Genomic DNA, 15,330 nt, shown 5'->3' on the forward strand with positions numbered 1-15,330 from the left:
ATCTGGTAATAATCTGTATTTCCGTTGTTGTCTGCACAACGCAGCCCAGAGCTGCTCAGGACAGAGTCAAGTACAGTAAAGACGCTAATTGCTTGTCTGTCTTCCTGTGTGGCTCCATCGGGATATTTCACCAATATTTATTAGTGACTTTAAACCTTATCTTTCATGGTCGTTATTTACAGTTACCTTGAATGTTGCAGTCAGAAGGGGTTAGGCTGGGACATGCGCTGCACCGTTCAAAATAGAATCTGTAATTTGTGGACCACAAAAGAAGAAGCAGAGCGCAGCGACTACACAGCATGTTATATCTGATGCATGAACTAATGTATGTACTCAGGGCCTCATACTAGATGGTTTTCAGGAAGGGTGTTGTCAAAGTCAAAAATGTTCTTGACTTGGCTGAGTGACAGATTTAATGTGAACTGGACTCCGAACAGCCATAGCTTGTTGTTTTACACAAACGACGTAAAGTACCGTACACGGGTGATCAAAAACAAGCCTTCTAGCATTGACACCATTAGCAATAATCTTCCCTCTTTTCCCTCCCCCATGTTAATGAGCATTGATTGGTTCACTTTGATAAGACTTCAGAGTTTGTCAATGTGGTGGGGTGACTCACAAATAGGTTACGCCGTGCTAGTCTGAGGTCTCCCTTAGAGGAAGGATGAGAAGTTTGGCCATTTTGGAGAGTGTCAGATCAGAGCTGCAACTCCTCCACAAGGAAAGGAGCCAGTTGAGATGGTTTGGGCATCTGTCAGATGACTCCTGGGCACCTTGTGTTTCAAGTGTTTCAATTATGTCCTAGCAGAAGGAGACCAAGGACACGCTGGTGAAGTTACGACTGTTGACTAGCTTGGGAACACCTTGGTGTTCTGGGTGTCCCACCAGAACTGCTGGTGAGATAGCCGGGAGGAGTGAGGTCTAGGCATTTCTGCTTAGGCTGTTGCCATGGTGATCTGGACCCACATAAGTAGGAAAAATGGATGTATGGATGTTGTCCCCACAGGCTAAAAAGCAATGGAAGTAACATGCTGGTCCAAGTATAGTCAATCCATAAGTGTCACGAACCTGCTTGTCCTTATAATGGTCAACAGCAGGTGAAAAAGAGGTCTACTTGAAAAGAATTGTATGAGAAACTGACCCTACTTCTTGCTTGATTTATCTCCTCAGTAAATATTTTCCCAGTGAGTTGTTGATCTTATTGAGAATTATTGAGAATTATGTTCATTTTGTAAATTATAATCACACAGAGTAAACTACAAGATAAATTGGGTTATGTTTCCAGACGTAGCTATTTGTGATTCCCAAATTGCTTCCGTATGAGAATCCTCTGTTGCTGGCTTCTCAGTCTGAGCCACCTCTGGTTTCAAGAAGATGCCAAAATGCCATTATCAGGTGGAACAAACTAAGATGGAAGTAGCTAACATAATGCATAAAGGTCACGTTAGCTACTTCCATCTTTTATGTACAGCTTATGGTTGTATCGTTGCTTCCACTGTAGCACACTGATGCTCGATGACTGATACCATCATTAGTGTCTGAACATTTGAAGACTCTCATTAAATAGATTGCGTATGAGCTGAATCTCAGTTATTTTTCCTGTAATTTACGTATAGAATATAAATCATTACAGATATCATCAGTTTGGATTTCTTTGGCACAATTTATAGAACATTATACGTTGTTCCGTTAGCTTTGCTTATACTGGAATGAACTGAGAGAGCAGAACAGCAGTTTTTGACACGTGTCCACTCCCTTAGCTTTGAACTCTTGAGAACAAAAGAGCAGAAATCCTCACGAGTCTGTAGATCATCAGTAAAGTTCACGTGCCTCATTATGACCCAAGGGAAATGTGTTCAGAGTGCTGATGAGACTGTGACCAGCGAGCCAAAAGACCACCAAACCACATAGCGGGGAACGACACCTACACATTTGTATATTATGCTGAGGGCTCTGCATATCTTCCTCCAGCGTTACACCATGTTCAGTGCTGTCATATCCAGCATCTAATAATTCCAAAGCTGGAGACAAAGTTCTTCTTTCTGTCAGTTTCAATGACAAAAGACTGTGAGAGATTGAATGTTGGACACTCATAATGTTTGGGTGTGGATATTATTGAAGTCCTTTTTATTTTCAAGTGTACTTCATTCTTTAGTGGTGAGCTCGATGAAGGGAGTGGACCCAAAATGACCTCACACAGACAAAGGATTTGCACATATGGCAATATATTACTTTGTTTTGAGAGCACATGCTCACTGAATTCAGGTTAATTAATTCAAGGAAAGACACTGAATACACACATTCCAGGACGAAAATAGAGAAAGAACATGGCTGCGTAAATTTACCCCAAAGACAATTTATCGTTCTGCTCCGATAAAAAGTGTCTCCTACTTGCAGGAACACTAAAGCTCACCGTGACAGGGAAAATGCAGCGTTGCCAGTACATACCTATCTTTGTGGCATAAACACACGCACCTACACACACACACACACACACACACACACAGTACATACATAATGTAATGCATGACAAAGCAAGAGGTACCACCCTATAAATCCTATCCATATCTGGCAGCTGATACTGTGCAACTTCAAAGCTATACTTCATGATCTAGCTGAGGATCGCACTGCACATCCTCACAGACAGCCTGCCTTGGTATCAATTAAAGTAAGCAGTCCAAAAAGGGCAGAGTAAATCAAATACAGAATACTGGACAGGGGACAAGACACAGATGAGCAGTTTTTGGAAAACAGTCTGAGGAAGTTAAGACTGAGCATACTATCAGTGGATTTAGCGCCATCACATAATGCATCAACTCTGATATCTTTTCCTAATGGACAGGGGATGAGTGATGCTTGAAATTATGTCCCCCTGCAGATGGGGGATGAGCATTCCTCCTTTCTGTCTGAAGACTGAGTTAAGGCTTATAATATGGTGGAGGTGACAGGAGCAGCAGAGCAGGAGACTGTTTTTCCAAAGAAAATTAAACATCACCAGGAAACGTTACTTAGCAATAAACTGTGGTATTAAACTTGAGATAGAAAGAATATCTTAATGTTGAACCTAAGAGGACATGCGATATAGGATTGATGACTTTGTGACTTCAAAAATTATTTTTGATTTTATTTCCAAATCAATTAATAGCAATGAACTGGTCTGCATTGGTGCATCATATCTTTATTCTCTTCCCCCTCCTGCCCCCCCCCCCCCTCTTTCTTAAATAGATAACTATCATATCTGATATCATATCTCACAGTACAATAATATTGAATGGGTTGCATTGTTGTATTTTGTCATGTTTCTCAGGTCTTTGTCTGAATTTCTACGAACATTATTGCTAAGGATTGTCTTATTGCATTGGAGTCACACTGGGTTAAATATGTACACTTGGGTTTTAAGGGGTATTTATTATTTTCTTTTTTTTTTTTGGGTTGTATGGAAGCCCCAAACGCAATTTCATTGTTCTTGACAATGACAATAAATAAATAAATACTGAAATACTGAAATGTAAGAGAAAACATATTAATCTGTCACCTTGTTTGGAGATATAAGAATGACACAAAAGAATAGAGACTTAGTGGGGTCTGGCTGGGCCATTTAAGGACATTCACAGAGTGGTCCTGAAGCCACTACTTTGTTATATTGACTGTGTGCTTAGGTTTGTTGTCCTGTTTGGAGCTGAACCTTCAGCCAAGTCTGAGGTCCAGAGCGCTCTGGAGCAGGTTATCATCAAGGATGTCTCTGTACATTGCTGCATTCATCGTTCCCTTGATCTTGACTGGTCTCCCAGTTCCTGCTGCTGAAAAACATCCCCACAGCATGATGCTGCCACCTCCATGCTCTGCTGTAGGGATGGTATTGGCCAAGGGATCAGTAGTGGCTGGTTTCCTCCCGACATGATGTTTGGCATTCAAGCCGAAGGGTTTAATCTTTGTTTCAGAGAATTTTGTTTCTCTGATCTGAGAGTCCTTAGGGTGCTTTTGGGCAGACTTTTTGGCTGTCATGTGCCTTTTACCGAGGTGGGGCTTTTGTTTGGCTGTTCTGCCACACAGGTCTGATTACTGGAGTGCTGCAGAAATGGTTGTCCTTCTGGACCTTCTCCTCTGTCTACAGAAAATTCCTTAAACGTCATGGCTTGGTTAGTGCTCTGACATGCACTGTCAACTATGGGACCTTATGTAGACAGGTGCGTACCTTCATGTTGAATCAAATTAATTTACCACAGGTGGACTCCAATCAAGCTGATCAGCAGAAACAGGATGCCCCTGAGTTCAGTTCAGAGTGTCATGGCAAAGGCTCAGAATATACATGTTATATTTTAATATATTTTTAATAGATTTAAATTGTTTTGTAGAATTTTGAGGTGAAGAATGAATTGAATCTATTTTGGCACAAGACTGTAACATCACAAATGTGTTTTTAAAAAGCTCACAGAAAATAAACTGGAATCTTGCATCAAATGGGAAACCTTAGAAATTTAAGCTTGCCAGCTTTTTTGTAAATAGTGTTGTTGCAAACCAATTTTTCAACAAATTCAACAATTTTTGAACAAATTTCACATTGAGCCTTTATATCCTCTACTATGTATTAGAGTACCTGAAAGTTTGTTGTGACTAAGGTAGAAAGGACTAAACATCCAGCACAAACAATGGAGATGGGTGCATCAGTATGAACAGTAGGAGCATCTGTGTGTCTGGCAGCCAAAGTGGTTGCACCCAGTTGATGTCATAGCTCTACGTGCTGATCTGCTAAGTGGAGGTCACAGCCAGCGATATAAGAAGTACATCTGTTCCACATACTGAACAAACTAAACGTTATGCTTGACCATTCAGAATGTGCAACAGATGTGAAAAACTGCTAATAATAATTGTTTTTGGCAAATTTAGCGATATTATGTTTAATTGACTAAATCGTGCATCACAAAAATGCAGCTAAATGAGTTCAAAGAAAGCAGCGTGCTCCCTTTAAATAAGAAATGCGCTGGAAGCATGGGCAGGAAGTTTAACAAAGACGAATGATCTGAAATGGCTGGTTTCTACTGACAATTTTAAGCACCGAGGAAGAACACACAAGAGAACATTTTTATATAACTCTACCTGTTTTTCATTAAACCAAGAGCAAAAAAAGAAAACGTTTAAATTCTTCTTTCCCAATGAAAATCCCACTTGGGACTGCATTAATAAAACCTGCATGGGTTCTGCAGGGGCCAGCTGTAATTACACAGTCTTGTTGAGGACACTGTGCACGGCAGCGCTGGTGTCACAGGACAAAGAAGAGCCACTGCTAGACTTAAACAGCCTGAGCTTCCCATCCAGGGTCCCAGTTAGCAGCTGTGAAGAAAAGAGAAAAAGCATGACATCATATTACGCTTTTATTTTTGCACACTTTTTTTCTAAAACCGTGTCAGACATCACTCTTCTTTTTACCACCTCGCTATTTAGAATACAGAGTTTCATAACGGCACACCTAGATCCCCGAAGAAGAAGAGCACCATTGAGGTCAAGACCATTCTGTGTTCCCCACCAAAATTCTTGATTTTCCATACTTGCCATTTACCCCCCCCCCCAAAAAACAAAACAAAACAAAACATCATGTTGCCAGGCCTTAACTCTGTTATATAACTTCGTTTATTCAAACAAGGAGATTGAGGTTCCTGCCAGCAATACTCTCAGTGAGTCAAACATTTGGAGATTAATAAGGCACCCACACAACAACACAACAATAAACTAGCATTAATCCACACCCTGTAGGCAAACACACACGCACACACTACACACTTAATGACATGTGCAGGCTGCACACAGACAAGCACAAATACAGACGATCAATGCTTGACTACAATTTTTAGTGAGACGTACACAGTGAATCATATGTCTCTATCAGCCAAGAGAGCAGATGAGGCTGAGGAAGCATTACCTCAGCACTCTGACAGTTCGTCAGAAGCAGTGGGAAACCTTCTATGTGGGCTTTGCAGTGAGACCTATAGCACATTTTTACATGTGCAATTGTTCAGAATTTAAAAGTATACCATATTATGGAAAAATAACTCAAGATAACTCACAAACAGCTGTTATAACCTCTATTTCATGCCACTTCAACCCAAGTTTATTTTTACCACCCAGTCTTAAAGGACAAGTGAGCATAGTCTTTATATAAAGTCACGGCCTCCGGGGCCTGAAAAGTGAAAGTGAATGCTAAGGTGCCTGACGCCTCTGGCTTGACAAAAAGAAAAGAAAAGAAAGAGATCTTGTTGTATAGAAGTCAGGGGTAAAACAAACCTTAGGCTCACATTGACCTTTCACCCTCAGTAAACATCTACATGATGAGTTGATGTTCTTAATTGTTCAGTTCTCTTTCATTTTTTAGTTCAGTTCTTTCTGACCTTGGTGTTAATTTAGTAAATTATGGTGTCCTCTAGAGTCTTAAAGGGCAACAAGATAATAATGACTCATATGTGATTGACAAATAGCGACCAGTGAGTGTGTCCAGTAAGATCCACCAGTTACTTTCCATGTTTCAAAAACCTCAATGATGACACTAAAAACATTGGTTAGGTCCATCCCTAACCAATGGATGATGTCACAGTATGTCCATCTTCTATATGACACCTTTGTAGGTAAGTGGAGAAAAACAAAGAACCAATCAAAAAAACCCAACATTTTACAAAATGGGAATACTCCATCAGGGAGTTTTACCTATGGTGAATATCTAGACCTGAGATGGCTGTAAAGACAGCATCTTTTTTAAAAGCATGATAACATCAGGAATCTTGGCAAACAATGATTTGCCAAGTTGTGATAAAAAACACATTTGGTACAACAATGGTCCAACATTTTTTCCCTTGTACTAAAAAGGTTTTATGCAGGAGAAATAATCCTTTACCAGCAAACAGATGCCTGTGCTGGGAAAGGGAGTCACAATAGCTGAGGTCTGAGGATGACTCAAACACACTAAACTGGGCTGGATGCATTCTTCCTTTGAAGGGTGAAAGTTGCAGTTTCTCTTCTATAGACACATTAAAGAATTCCTGGCGAGTGTGAATCCCAGAGACAAGTTAACTTCCTCATAAAGGCAACCCAGTGAGCACAAACATATTACATCTAAATATGCATAGTATGTGATCGTGAGTCTTTGTACACCATGACGTCCACCTCAGTGACCTTAATCAACAACAGCCAGGCTGTCTGGTTCTTGCTCCCAGGCAGCTGAAAAGCCTAAAACAGGGATGTCAAACATAAGTCCCGGGGGCCAGAATCAGCCCAGGAAAGACTCCAATCTGGCCCACTGGAAGGCTTTGGAAAATGTGAACTGTATTTTTATAGGTTTTATAGCTTTTCCTAAAAAAAAAAAAAAAAAACCTCCACCATGGCCATTCATATTGCACCAAAGTAAAGCAAAAAAAAGAAAGAAGAATTCCTGATTTTCATTTTTTGTTCACAACTGTAGACATTTCCAACTTTTCCAGTTGGGTCACAGTTAACAGTTAAAGTTAAAAAAGTCAGTTAACAACTTTCTACTTTATTATTACAGGACTTAACTGAGGAATGAACAACTAGAACATTTACTGCCATTTTACACATTTATTTCTGACATATTTCTTTAATATGGCAGATTTGTGGCACAATTAGGCAAGATTTTGTAATTATATAGAAAAACTGAGACTTATTGTTAAAATTGCACTTCATTTTAATTTTCTTAGGGATTAAATGTGTAGTTAGGTTTTTTTACACTAACAGAAAGGGGAGTTATATTGTTCCAGCCCACTTAAGAGCTAAGTGGGCTGTGTACAGTCCACAATGTAAAATGAGTTTGACATTCTTGACCTAAAACTTATGAGAGTTAGACGACAGCTACAGTAGCAACCATGGTTTTGGATCAACTCTGATCCAAAACCACTGTTACTGTGATAATACACCAATGTAAGCATGTAGTGTTAAGAGATAAACACAGAAAAGTCCAAAGGAATCCAACACATTACATCTTTGCAACCTTAAACTTTTATTTTGCCCCAAACAAGCCCACATAATAAGGGTAGCTGAAGGTTTTATGTGACCTTTGGTATCAGATGTTTTTGTTAAAAATACTGACTTACTATAGAAACACAGAAAGGAGTCATTGTGGGTCATGACAGATTTGGCTGACATTACAGCTTCATTTTCAAGACAGACATAGTTTTCATCAAGTTTGATTTCTGTGGAATTTTAGATAACCTTACGCACATAACCTGAGGCTCCATTTGAGAGTTTTGTTCATTTGTTTTGAGGTTTGGTTGAACAAAGTCCAAGTCCAAACTTTTTAGGAATTCTGAGTAAGATCAGAAAATCCATTGCATGGTTTGTCACGCATGTTGCATAATTTATTGTTAGCAACTGGCTCAACACCACGGAAAAGAAACCACAAATCAACAGTTCAAAGCCAGAATAAAAATGCCGATTGAGAATGCAATGTGGATTAGATTTTCAATGGTGAGTCAAATTTTGGCACTCTGGATGACAGAAAGTATATGTCTATAGAAACCGGTATGAACAAATGCTAAGGATTTGATAATATGGCGAACAATGTGTTTTCCCCTCCCAGAGGATGCCATTCATCAGCTGTGAAGCACAAATTTCACAAACGCCAAAATAGCAAGATGTTCTGTAGTGACCATGCTGAGAGTTGAAGGAGGATCCAGATGACAGATGGAAAAAGGGGCAGATGGTCACCACGGTTATCTCAGTCTTGACTTTACATAGACATGGGATCAATAAAAGAAATGTATAGCCTGTTGCTCGTGGTGATAAATAGTTGGTAACTTATGGATATATTCACACTCAGAACCTTTTAGACATTAGACAACAGACAATACCATCTGGGTGAATATAAGAAAGTAGTTATATAAAATATAATGTTTTATATCCTCCGCTTACCCTTATATTTTTTAAATGTAAATCTTTATATCTGTGTATCTTTAAAACATTAAAATTGCATAAAATGAGAAAATAGAAAAAATTGAGAAATCCGATTGTACTCACAGATCTGAACTTAACATTTTGAGTACTGGGACAAAGGAAGTTCACCATTATTACCTAAGACCACAGCCAACTGAAGAAGTTCTGTCTAATGCATGTGAAAGGTTTCGATACTTAAAAATGTCTCTTGTGACTTTGAAACTTCCTGTTCATTGCAGTTCCAGCTGTGCTGAACACAGGCCAGGCTGTCTCAGCTCAGTCTGTGTCTCACTGTAATGTGACATTCTGGAGTAGACAGCAGTCCACCTCTGTATTTATTCTCTGGCTGCGACAGTACGAAGGGGGTAATGTCTGAGGTCAAGAGGAAACATATCCATCCATCCATCCATCCATCCATCCATCCATCCATCCGTAATCAGCCAATCAAATGGGCAGCTCAATGGGCAAGTAGAAACAACACAACCTTAAAGTTGACTTGAACATGTCTACTTGAATGAGGCATGGTTGTTGGTGCCAGATGCTTTGGTCTGAGTATTTGAGAAACTGCTGAATACCACACCCAGACCGCACTTGTGTCAGCTAACAATAGGAAGCTGAGGCGACACACAGGCTCACAAAAACTGGGGAGACTGTAAAAATGTTGCTTCCTCAATTTATGCTGCAAGGTTTGAATGGTTGGGTCAAAATTTGAAGTAAACAACATGAAAGGAAGGCTCCATTCCACCTGTGTCATCTCTTTTATGATCTCAGTGTACTCATCTTATGATGGTTGCTTCCAGCAGAATTATGCACCATATCACGAAGCTTCAAACAAACTTCATCCAACAGAGTACCTTTGGAATGTGACAGAACGGGAGATTTGCATATGGATATGCAGCTGGCAAATCTACAGCAACTGTGCTATCGTGTCAATCTCCCAGGAAAGTTTCCAGCATCTTGTTTAATCTGCCTGCAGTAGTTCTAACAGCAAAATAATGGTCAACCCACTGCTAGAAGAGTGTGCCTAATAAAGTGGCTGTGAGTGTACAATGTACATGAATCAAAGTGTTGCGCTGACATCATTGGTATTTGTGATACACCAAAATTACTCATATATTGGTTTGTGTGGTGCTGTTAGGTAAAATAGGTAGTAACAACCAATGATTCTTACTGTTAAATAACCTAAAAACCATTGTAAACTAATAAAATAATAATGTAACAGCATCAGAAAGTGCATCTTATTTCACTGGAGTCCTCAAATGTGCTACTTTTTCCAACCAGCAGTTGCAACCACGAAGATATAAAATTGAATTGCTATTCATTACAGCTGTAATTGTGCTGATCGTACTGTGCTGCATCTCAGGGAAAAACTCCAGGGATCCTTTTATATCCTAGTCCATCCCTGCTGTGTGAGTAACAGCTGCCAAATGGCCACAAATTAAAAATGATACAGTAAAAATGTCTACTGGGACAACAGCTGGGGGTTTTTTGCCCGGCTGCAAAAAGTAAAGATGATAAAAGCTGACATAGAGAGACAAGAAAAGCACTTAGCATGAAAAGTCACAGATATGACTCACTCTTTGTTCATCTTAGTTTGGATGATCGTACGTGTTAAAGTTTTGCAGACAACTGATTGTGTCAGCAAGTGGTCATGGTTCTGCGCTACCTCCAACACACTAAGTGCAAATGAGAACCAAGTACCTCAGAGTTCAAAAACATTCACTTAGTCCAAAGACTCTAAAAGAAGACAGTAGATTATAACAAAAAACAAAACAAAAACAGATGTATGACTCAGAAACTGACCAGACGTGTAGCGAGGAGGTCCAGTAACTTACAGTAAGATACAGTGGTGTGAAAAAGTATTTGAGCCATTAGTGATTTTTTAGTTTTTTTGCACATTTGTTACACTTAAATGTTTCAGATCATCAAACAAAGTGTAAAATTAGATACATTTTAAATTTTAAATTATGGTTTTATTTACTAAAGAAAAAAGCTATCCAAATCTACCTGGCTATATGTGGAAAAGTAATCGACCCCTAAATCTAATAACTGAATTGCACTGAATAAAAACAATTTGGCAAAGAAGAGTGGGCCAAAATTCCTCCACAGTGATGTGAAAGACTCATTGCCAGCTATTGCAAATGCTTGATTACAGTTTTTGCTGCCAAAGTGGTTAACCAGTTATTATGTTTAGGGGGCAGGGCTGGACTGGTAATCTAGCATACTACGCATTTGCCTGGTGGGCCAACGTACTTGTGGGCTGATGGGTCAATATTTCTTTTTTCTTTGTTGATAATTATACAGGCTACAGGCCGGCTTGTGGGGCTGCTGCACCCCGGCCATGCAAGCACTAACAGAAGCACATTTGTTCATTAGTGACACTGGATTGCCCAATCAAATCTGGCCCCTATTGCACTCATGCACCTTGTAGAGTTTATTGTTGAAGACGCTGATAATGATGGACAAACAAAAGTGAAATGGTGCAATATATGTCAAATTAAGTAAATTAAATTAATCATATAAGCAGCAATAGTACCAGCAACAACCCCCTCGTAGTCACAAGAGGCGCTAAACAGAGAAGTGCAGGAGAAGGGATAGCAGTCGCAACAACAGAGTGAGAAAGAGATGGAGGAAGTTCTAAATAACATGATAAGAAAATGGTTGGAAAGTAGAGATTCAAATTTTAAAGTAAAATTAATGACTTCTAGTGATGTGTGAAACCACAATTTTCAGTACGATTCCAAGTAAATACAGGATCACTTTTGCCAATACTAATACTGATATAAATACTTAACCTATGAAGACAGCCTATGTAGAGGAGTGCAATATGTCATGAATTATGAGATGAATCATCATGAAATGCATATTCTGAACACATATTAATGACCACAAAATCACTGTGATTTTTACCTTTCACAATAGTTACCTAACAGAACAAAAGAGATCCAATCCCAGTGCGAGCATCAATACTATCAATATTTTGATCGATCTGTCTCCCGCTAATAACCGCTTTGACTAACGGTTAAAGAGTAGTTTTTTATTGTCACATGCATGCACTGCTACTAAGATGTCCGAATCCAACAACAGCTTTACAACCTGATAGAAAAGAAAAACTTTCAATATCAATAATCCAACAAATTGAAATTGAAACAAAATACAGTATGCGTATGATTATTATATATACATACAGTTGCACTAAAAGCTACACTTTTTATTTAACTAGTATCAGCTAAGATGTGCTAATCCAACGACTGTACCAACCAGACCAACTGATACACATAATGATAGTTTCAAATATTTTTATGTGCATATATTTAACTGGACCATTTGCGACCAATCATGGTGGCCTGCTTGGACCAAAGATGCTAGGGCTGATTTTTTTGTCTCAGTCCATACCTGTAAAGGGCCACTTATTATTTTACATACGACGAGACAGGTTGGTGGCTGATTTTTCCCTTGATAAATGAAATCATCATTTAAAAACGTTTGTATTTTCGTCTAATATTAAGCTGGAGCCAGGCCTGGGGAGGGAGCCAGAGGGGGAGCATCCAATGACTGAGCTGTAGGAGCCTTGGGGTCTGGCCGGGTGCAGCCCAAAGGAGCAAATTGGGCCCACCCTCCTGTAGGCCCAGCACCTGCAGGAGGCTCCATATGGGTCGGGTGCAATGTGTGCCGAGCAGCAGTCAGGGGCAGAGGCCCGTGACGATCTGATCCCCAACTGTCAAGGCTGGCTATTGAGAAATAGAACGTCACCTCACTGGTGGGGAAAGACCCTAAGATGGTGTGTGTGGTTGAGTTATAGTTGGGTTCACCTCAATGCAAGCCTTTGGAATTGCCTTCATTGAGAATTGGCGGCAGAGGAGGGTATTCTTATATCCCCTCAGCTTACTCAGTATATTGCCCTAACTTTTTGGGGTCACTGGGTGAGGTTCTTGAGGGTCCGCCTTCACACCGTCATTCTTCTGGGAGACTTCAATGCTCATATGGGCAATGACAGTGATACCTGAAGGGGTGTAAGGGAGGAATGGCCTTTCTGATCTGAACCCAGGTGGTGTTTTACTATTAGACTTCTGTGGAACTCATAGTTTGTCCAAAATAAACACCATGTTTGCACATAAATATGTCCTTAAGTGCATGTGGCATCAAGCCAGTGATTGATTATGTAATGGCATCATACATAGCCATATGTTCTGGACACTTGGGTGAAGGGAGGAGCTGAGCTGTCAACTGATGATCACCTATCGAGGGTTAGGGGTGGATGCTGGAAAGACCTGGCACACCTAAATATATACTAACAGTGAGCTGGAAACGTCTGGGAAAGGCCTTGGTCTGGGAGATCTTTAACTCCCATCTCTGGCAGAACTTCGACAGCATTCCGAGGGAGGCTGGGGACATTCAGTCCAAATGGATCATGTTCTGCGCCTCCATTGCCGAGGCAGCTGCAAGGAGTTTTGGTCGCAAGGTGTCATGGTGAAAATCCCTGAACCTGATGGTGGACACAGTAATCAAGCTGAAGACGGAGTCCTATCGGGCTTGGTTAGCCTGTGGGACTTTGGAGGCAGCTGATGGGTACTGGCAGCCGAAGCTCCCCTCACAGGGTGTACAGTGTAAGTGTGGTGCTGCTGAATTCAACTGAGGATATAGTCAGGCAGTCAGGGAATACTTTTAGGACCTCGCTAAACCCACTGACATGCCTTCTGAAGGGGGGACTGGGGACTAGGGGAACTTTAATTTTCGTAATTAAAATGAAAATTTTATGTCTACAGAAACAAAATTATCTACAACTGATACTAGGTTCTAGGTTCTAGGTTCTTTATTATTTGTCACATGCATAGTTATACAAGTATAACACACAGTGAAATGTAGCCTGACACGCTCCTCGACATGTGCAAAAATTGGGGGGGGGGGGGGGTGTAGAGGAAGAACATTATATATATATATATATATATATATATATATATATATATATATATATATATATATATATATATATATATATATATATAGAGCAGCTGGATAGCGTAGTGGTTAGACTACACGCCTTTGGAACAGAGGATCGCAAGTTCGATTCCTGCCTGGGGCGTCTGTATCCAGTAAGGGTCCTAAGGCTAGACCCCCTATGCTAAGCAAGCCTACCGCAGACATGAGCGAGACAGATAAATATGAAGGCATGCCGGCTCGGACGTCGCCCGGATCAACAAGGTCCGCGTCAGGTGTTGAGGAACCAGGGCACCCTGACGAAAAGTGGGCTACTGGAACAAGAAGGCATCGGTGGGCAAGGGACGAAAACAGGGCGTTGTTGGAATGCTACTACGCAAGTAACCCCGGCGGAAGGGGCTACATGAATAGGATGAGGGACCTATGGATTCTTCGATACCCAACATCCACAATGACGGCGAAACAACTAGTAGCTCAGTGTTCCAACATTCGAAAGAAGGGACTGCTCTCACAGCTAGAGATTGACGAGGTACAACACAAATGCTACGGCAAGGAGGAGTCAGGACGCCAGGTCAGGGGGGAGATATCATCACCCCCACCCGAGATTGGGTACATAGCCCCAAGTGCGATAGAAGGATCGTTGAGTGCGAGAGGAACTGACCTGAAAAATAGGATCATGGCCAAGCTTGAAACCTGGATCCCCCGTAGCCGGTTACCAAGATTACGTGAAGTACCCTCAGAAGGTCTGCTAGATGATGTTAATGCAGCACTACGGGCAATACCTACAACCACGATTACCGACACTAACAAGCTGATCTACAATACGGCAGCAGTGAGATGCTTGGCTACAAGTTGAACAGCGACAAGGGGCAGTACCCTCCATGGAGAAGGAGGCTAGAGGGCAAGATCAAAGTAGCACGGAGGGAGGTTAGCCAACTAACGGAGTTGCAGAAAGGTGAGACAAATAAGGTGCATAAGAAATACAGCAAGCTGTCCATACCTGAGGCCTTGGAAACTGCCAAGCAAAGACTCACAGCCTTGGCCAGCCGCTTGAGGAGGTACACCAGAGAGATAGAAGGCAGGAGAATAAACCAGCTGTTCTCCACAGAACCAGCAAAGGTGTACTCTCAGTGGCAAGGGAACAATAAGAGAACAGCACCACCAAGGCTGGAGACGGAGCAATACTGGAAGAGCATATGGGAGAAGGATGCAACCCATAACGGCAATGCTCAGTGGCTAGAGGATCTGAGGGCAGACCACAGCGACCTCCCTGAACAGGGTCCAGTAACCATCACAGTGGCAGATATCCAAGAAAGGGTCTCCAGTATGAAGAGTTGGACAGCACCAGGGCCCGACATGGTTCACGCCTACTGGCTGAAGAAGCTGACTGCACTCCACGAGCGTCTGGCAGCACAAATGAACCAGCTGCTAGTTAACGAGAGACACCCGGAATGGCTAACT

At 41.1% G+C, this 15,330-nt stretch overlaps 1 protein-coding gene across 1 annotated transcript in view; it reads right to left on the reverse strand.

The window, feature by feature from the left end:
• Window positions 1–4,890: 4,890 nt before the first annotated feature.
• wdr27 (WD repeat domain 27) overlaps window positions 4,891–15,330 on the reverse strand; it is a 50,685-nt gene continuing 40,245 nt past the window's right edge. Inside the window, exon 24 of the mRNA XM_085428402.1 lies at window positions 4,891–5,331. Within this exon, the coding sequence (XP_085284528.1) occupies window positions 5,218–5,331 (114 nt within the window). The 3' untranslated portion in view covers window positions 4,891–5,217. The remainder of the gene's footprint in view (window positions 5,332–15,330) is intronic.

This window comes from Rhamphochromis longiceps, linkage group LG13, assembly GCF_057381845.1.
Source record: "Rhamphochromis longiceps isolate RC_006_pf linkage group LG13, R_longiceps_female_GT1.1, whole genome shotgun sequence".
In the NCBI taxonomy this organism is placed as follows: domain Eukaryota; kingdom Metazoa; phylum Chordata; class Actinopteri; order Cichliformes; family Cichlidae; genus Rhamphochromis; species Rhamphochromis longiceps.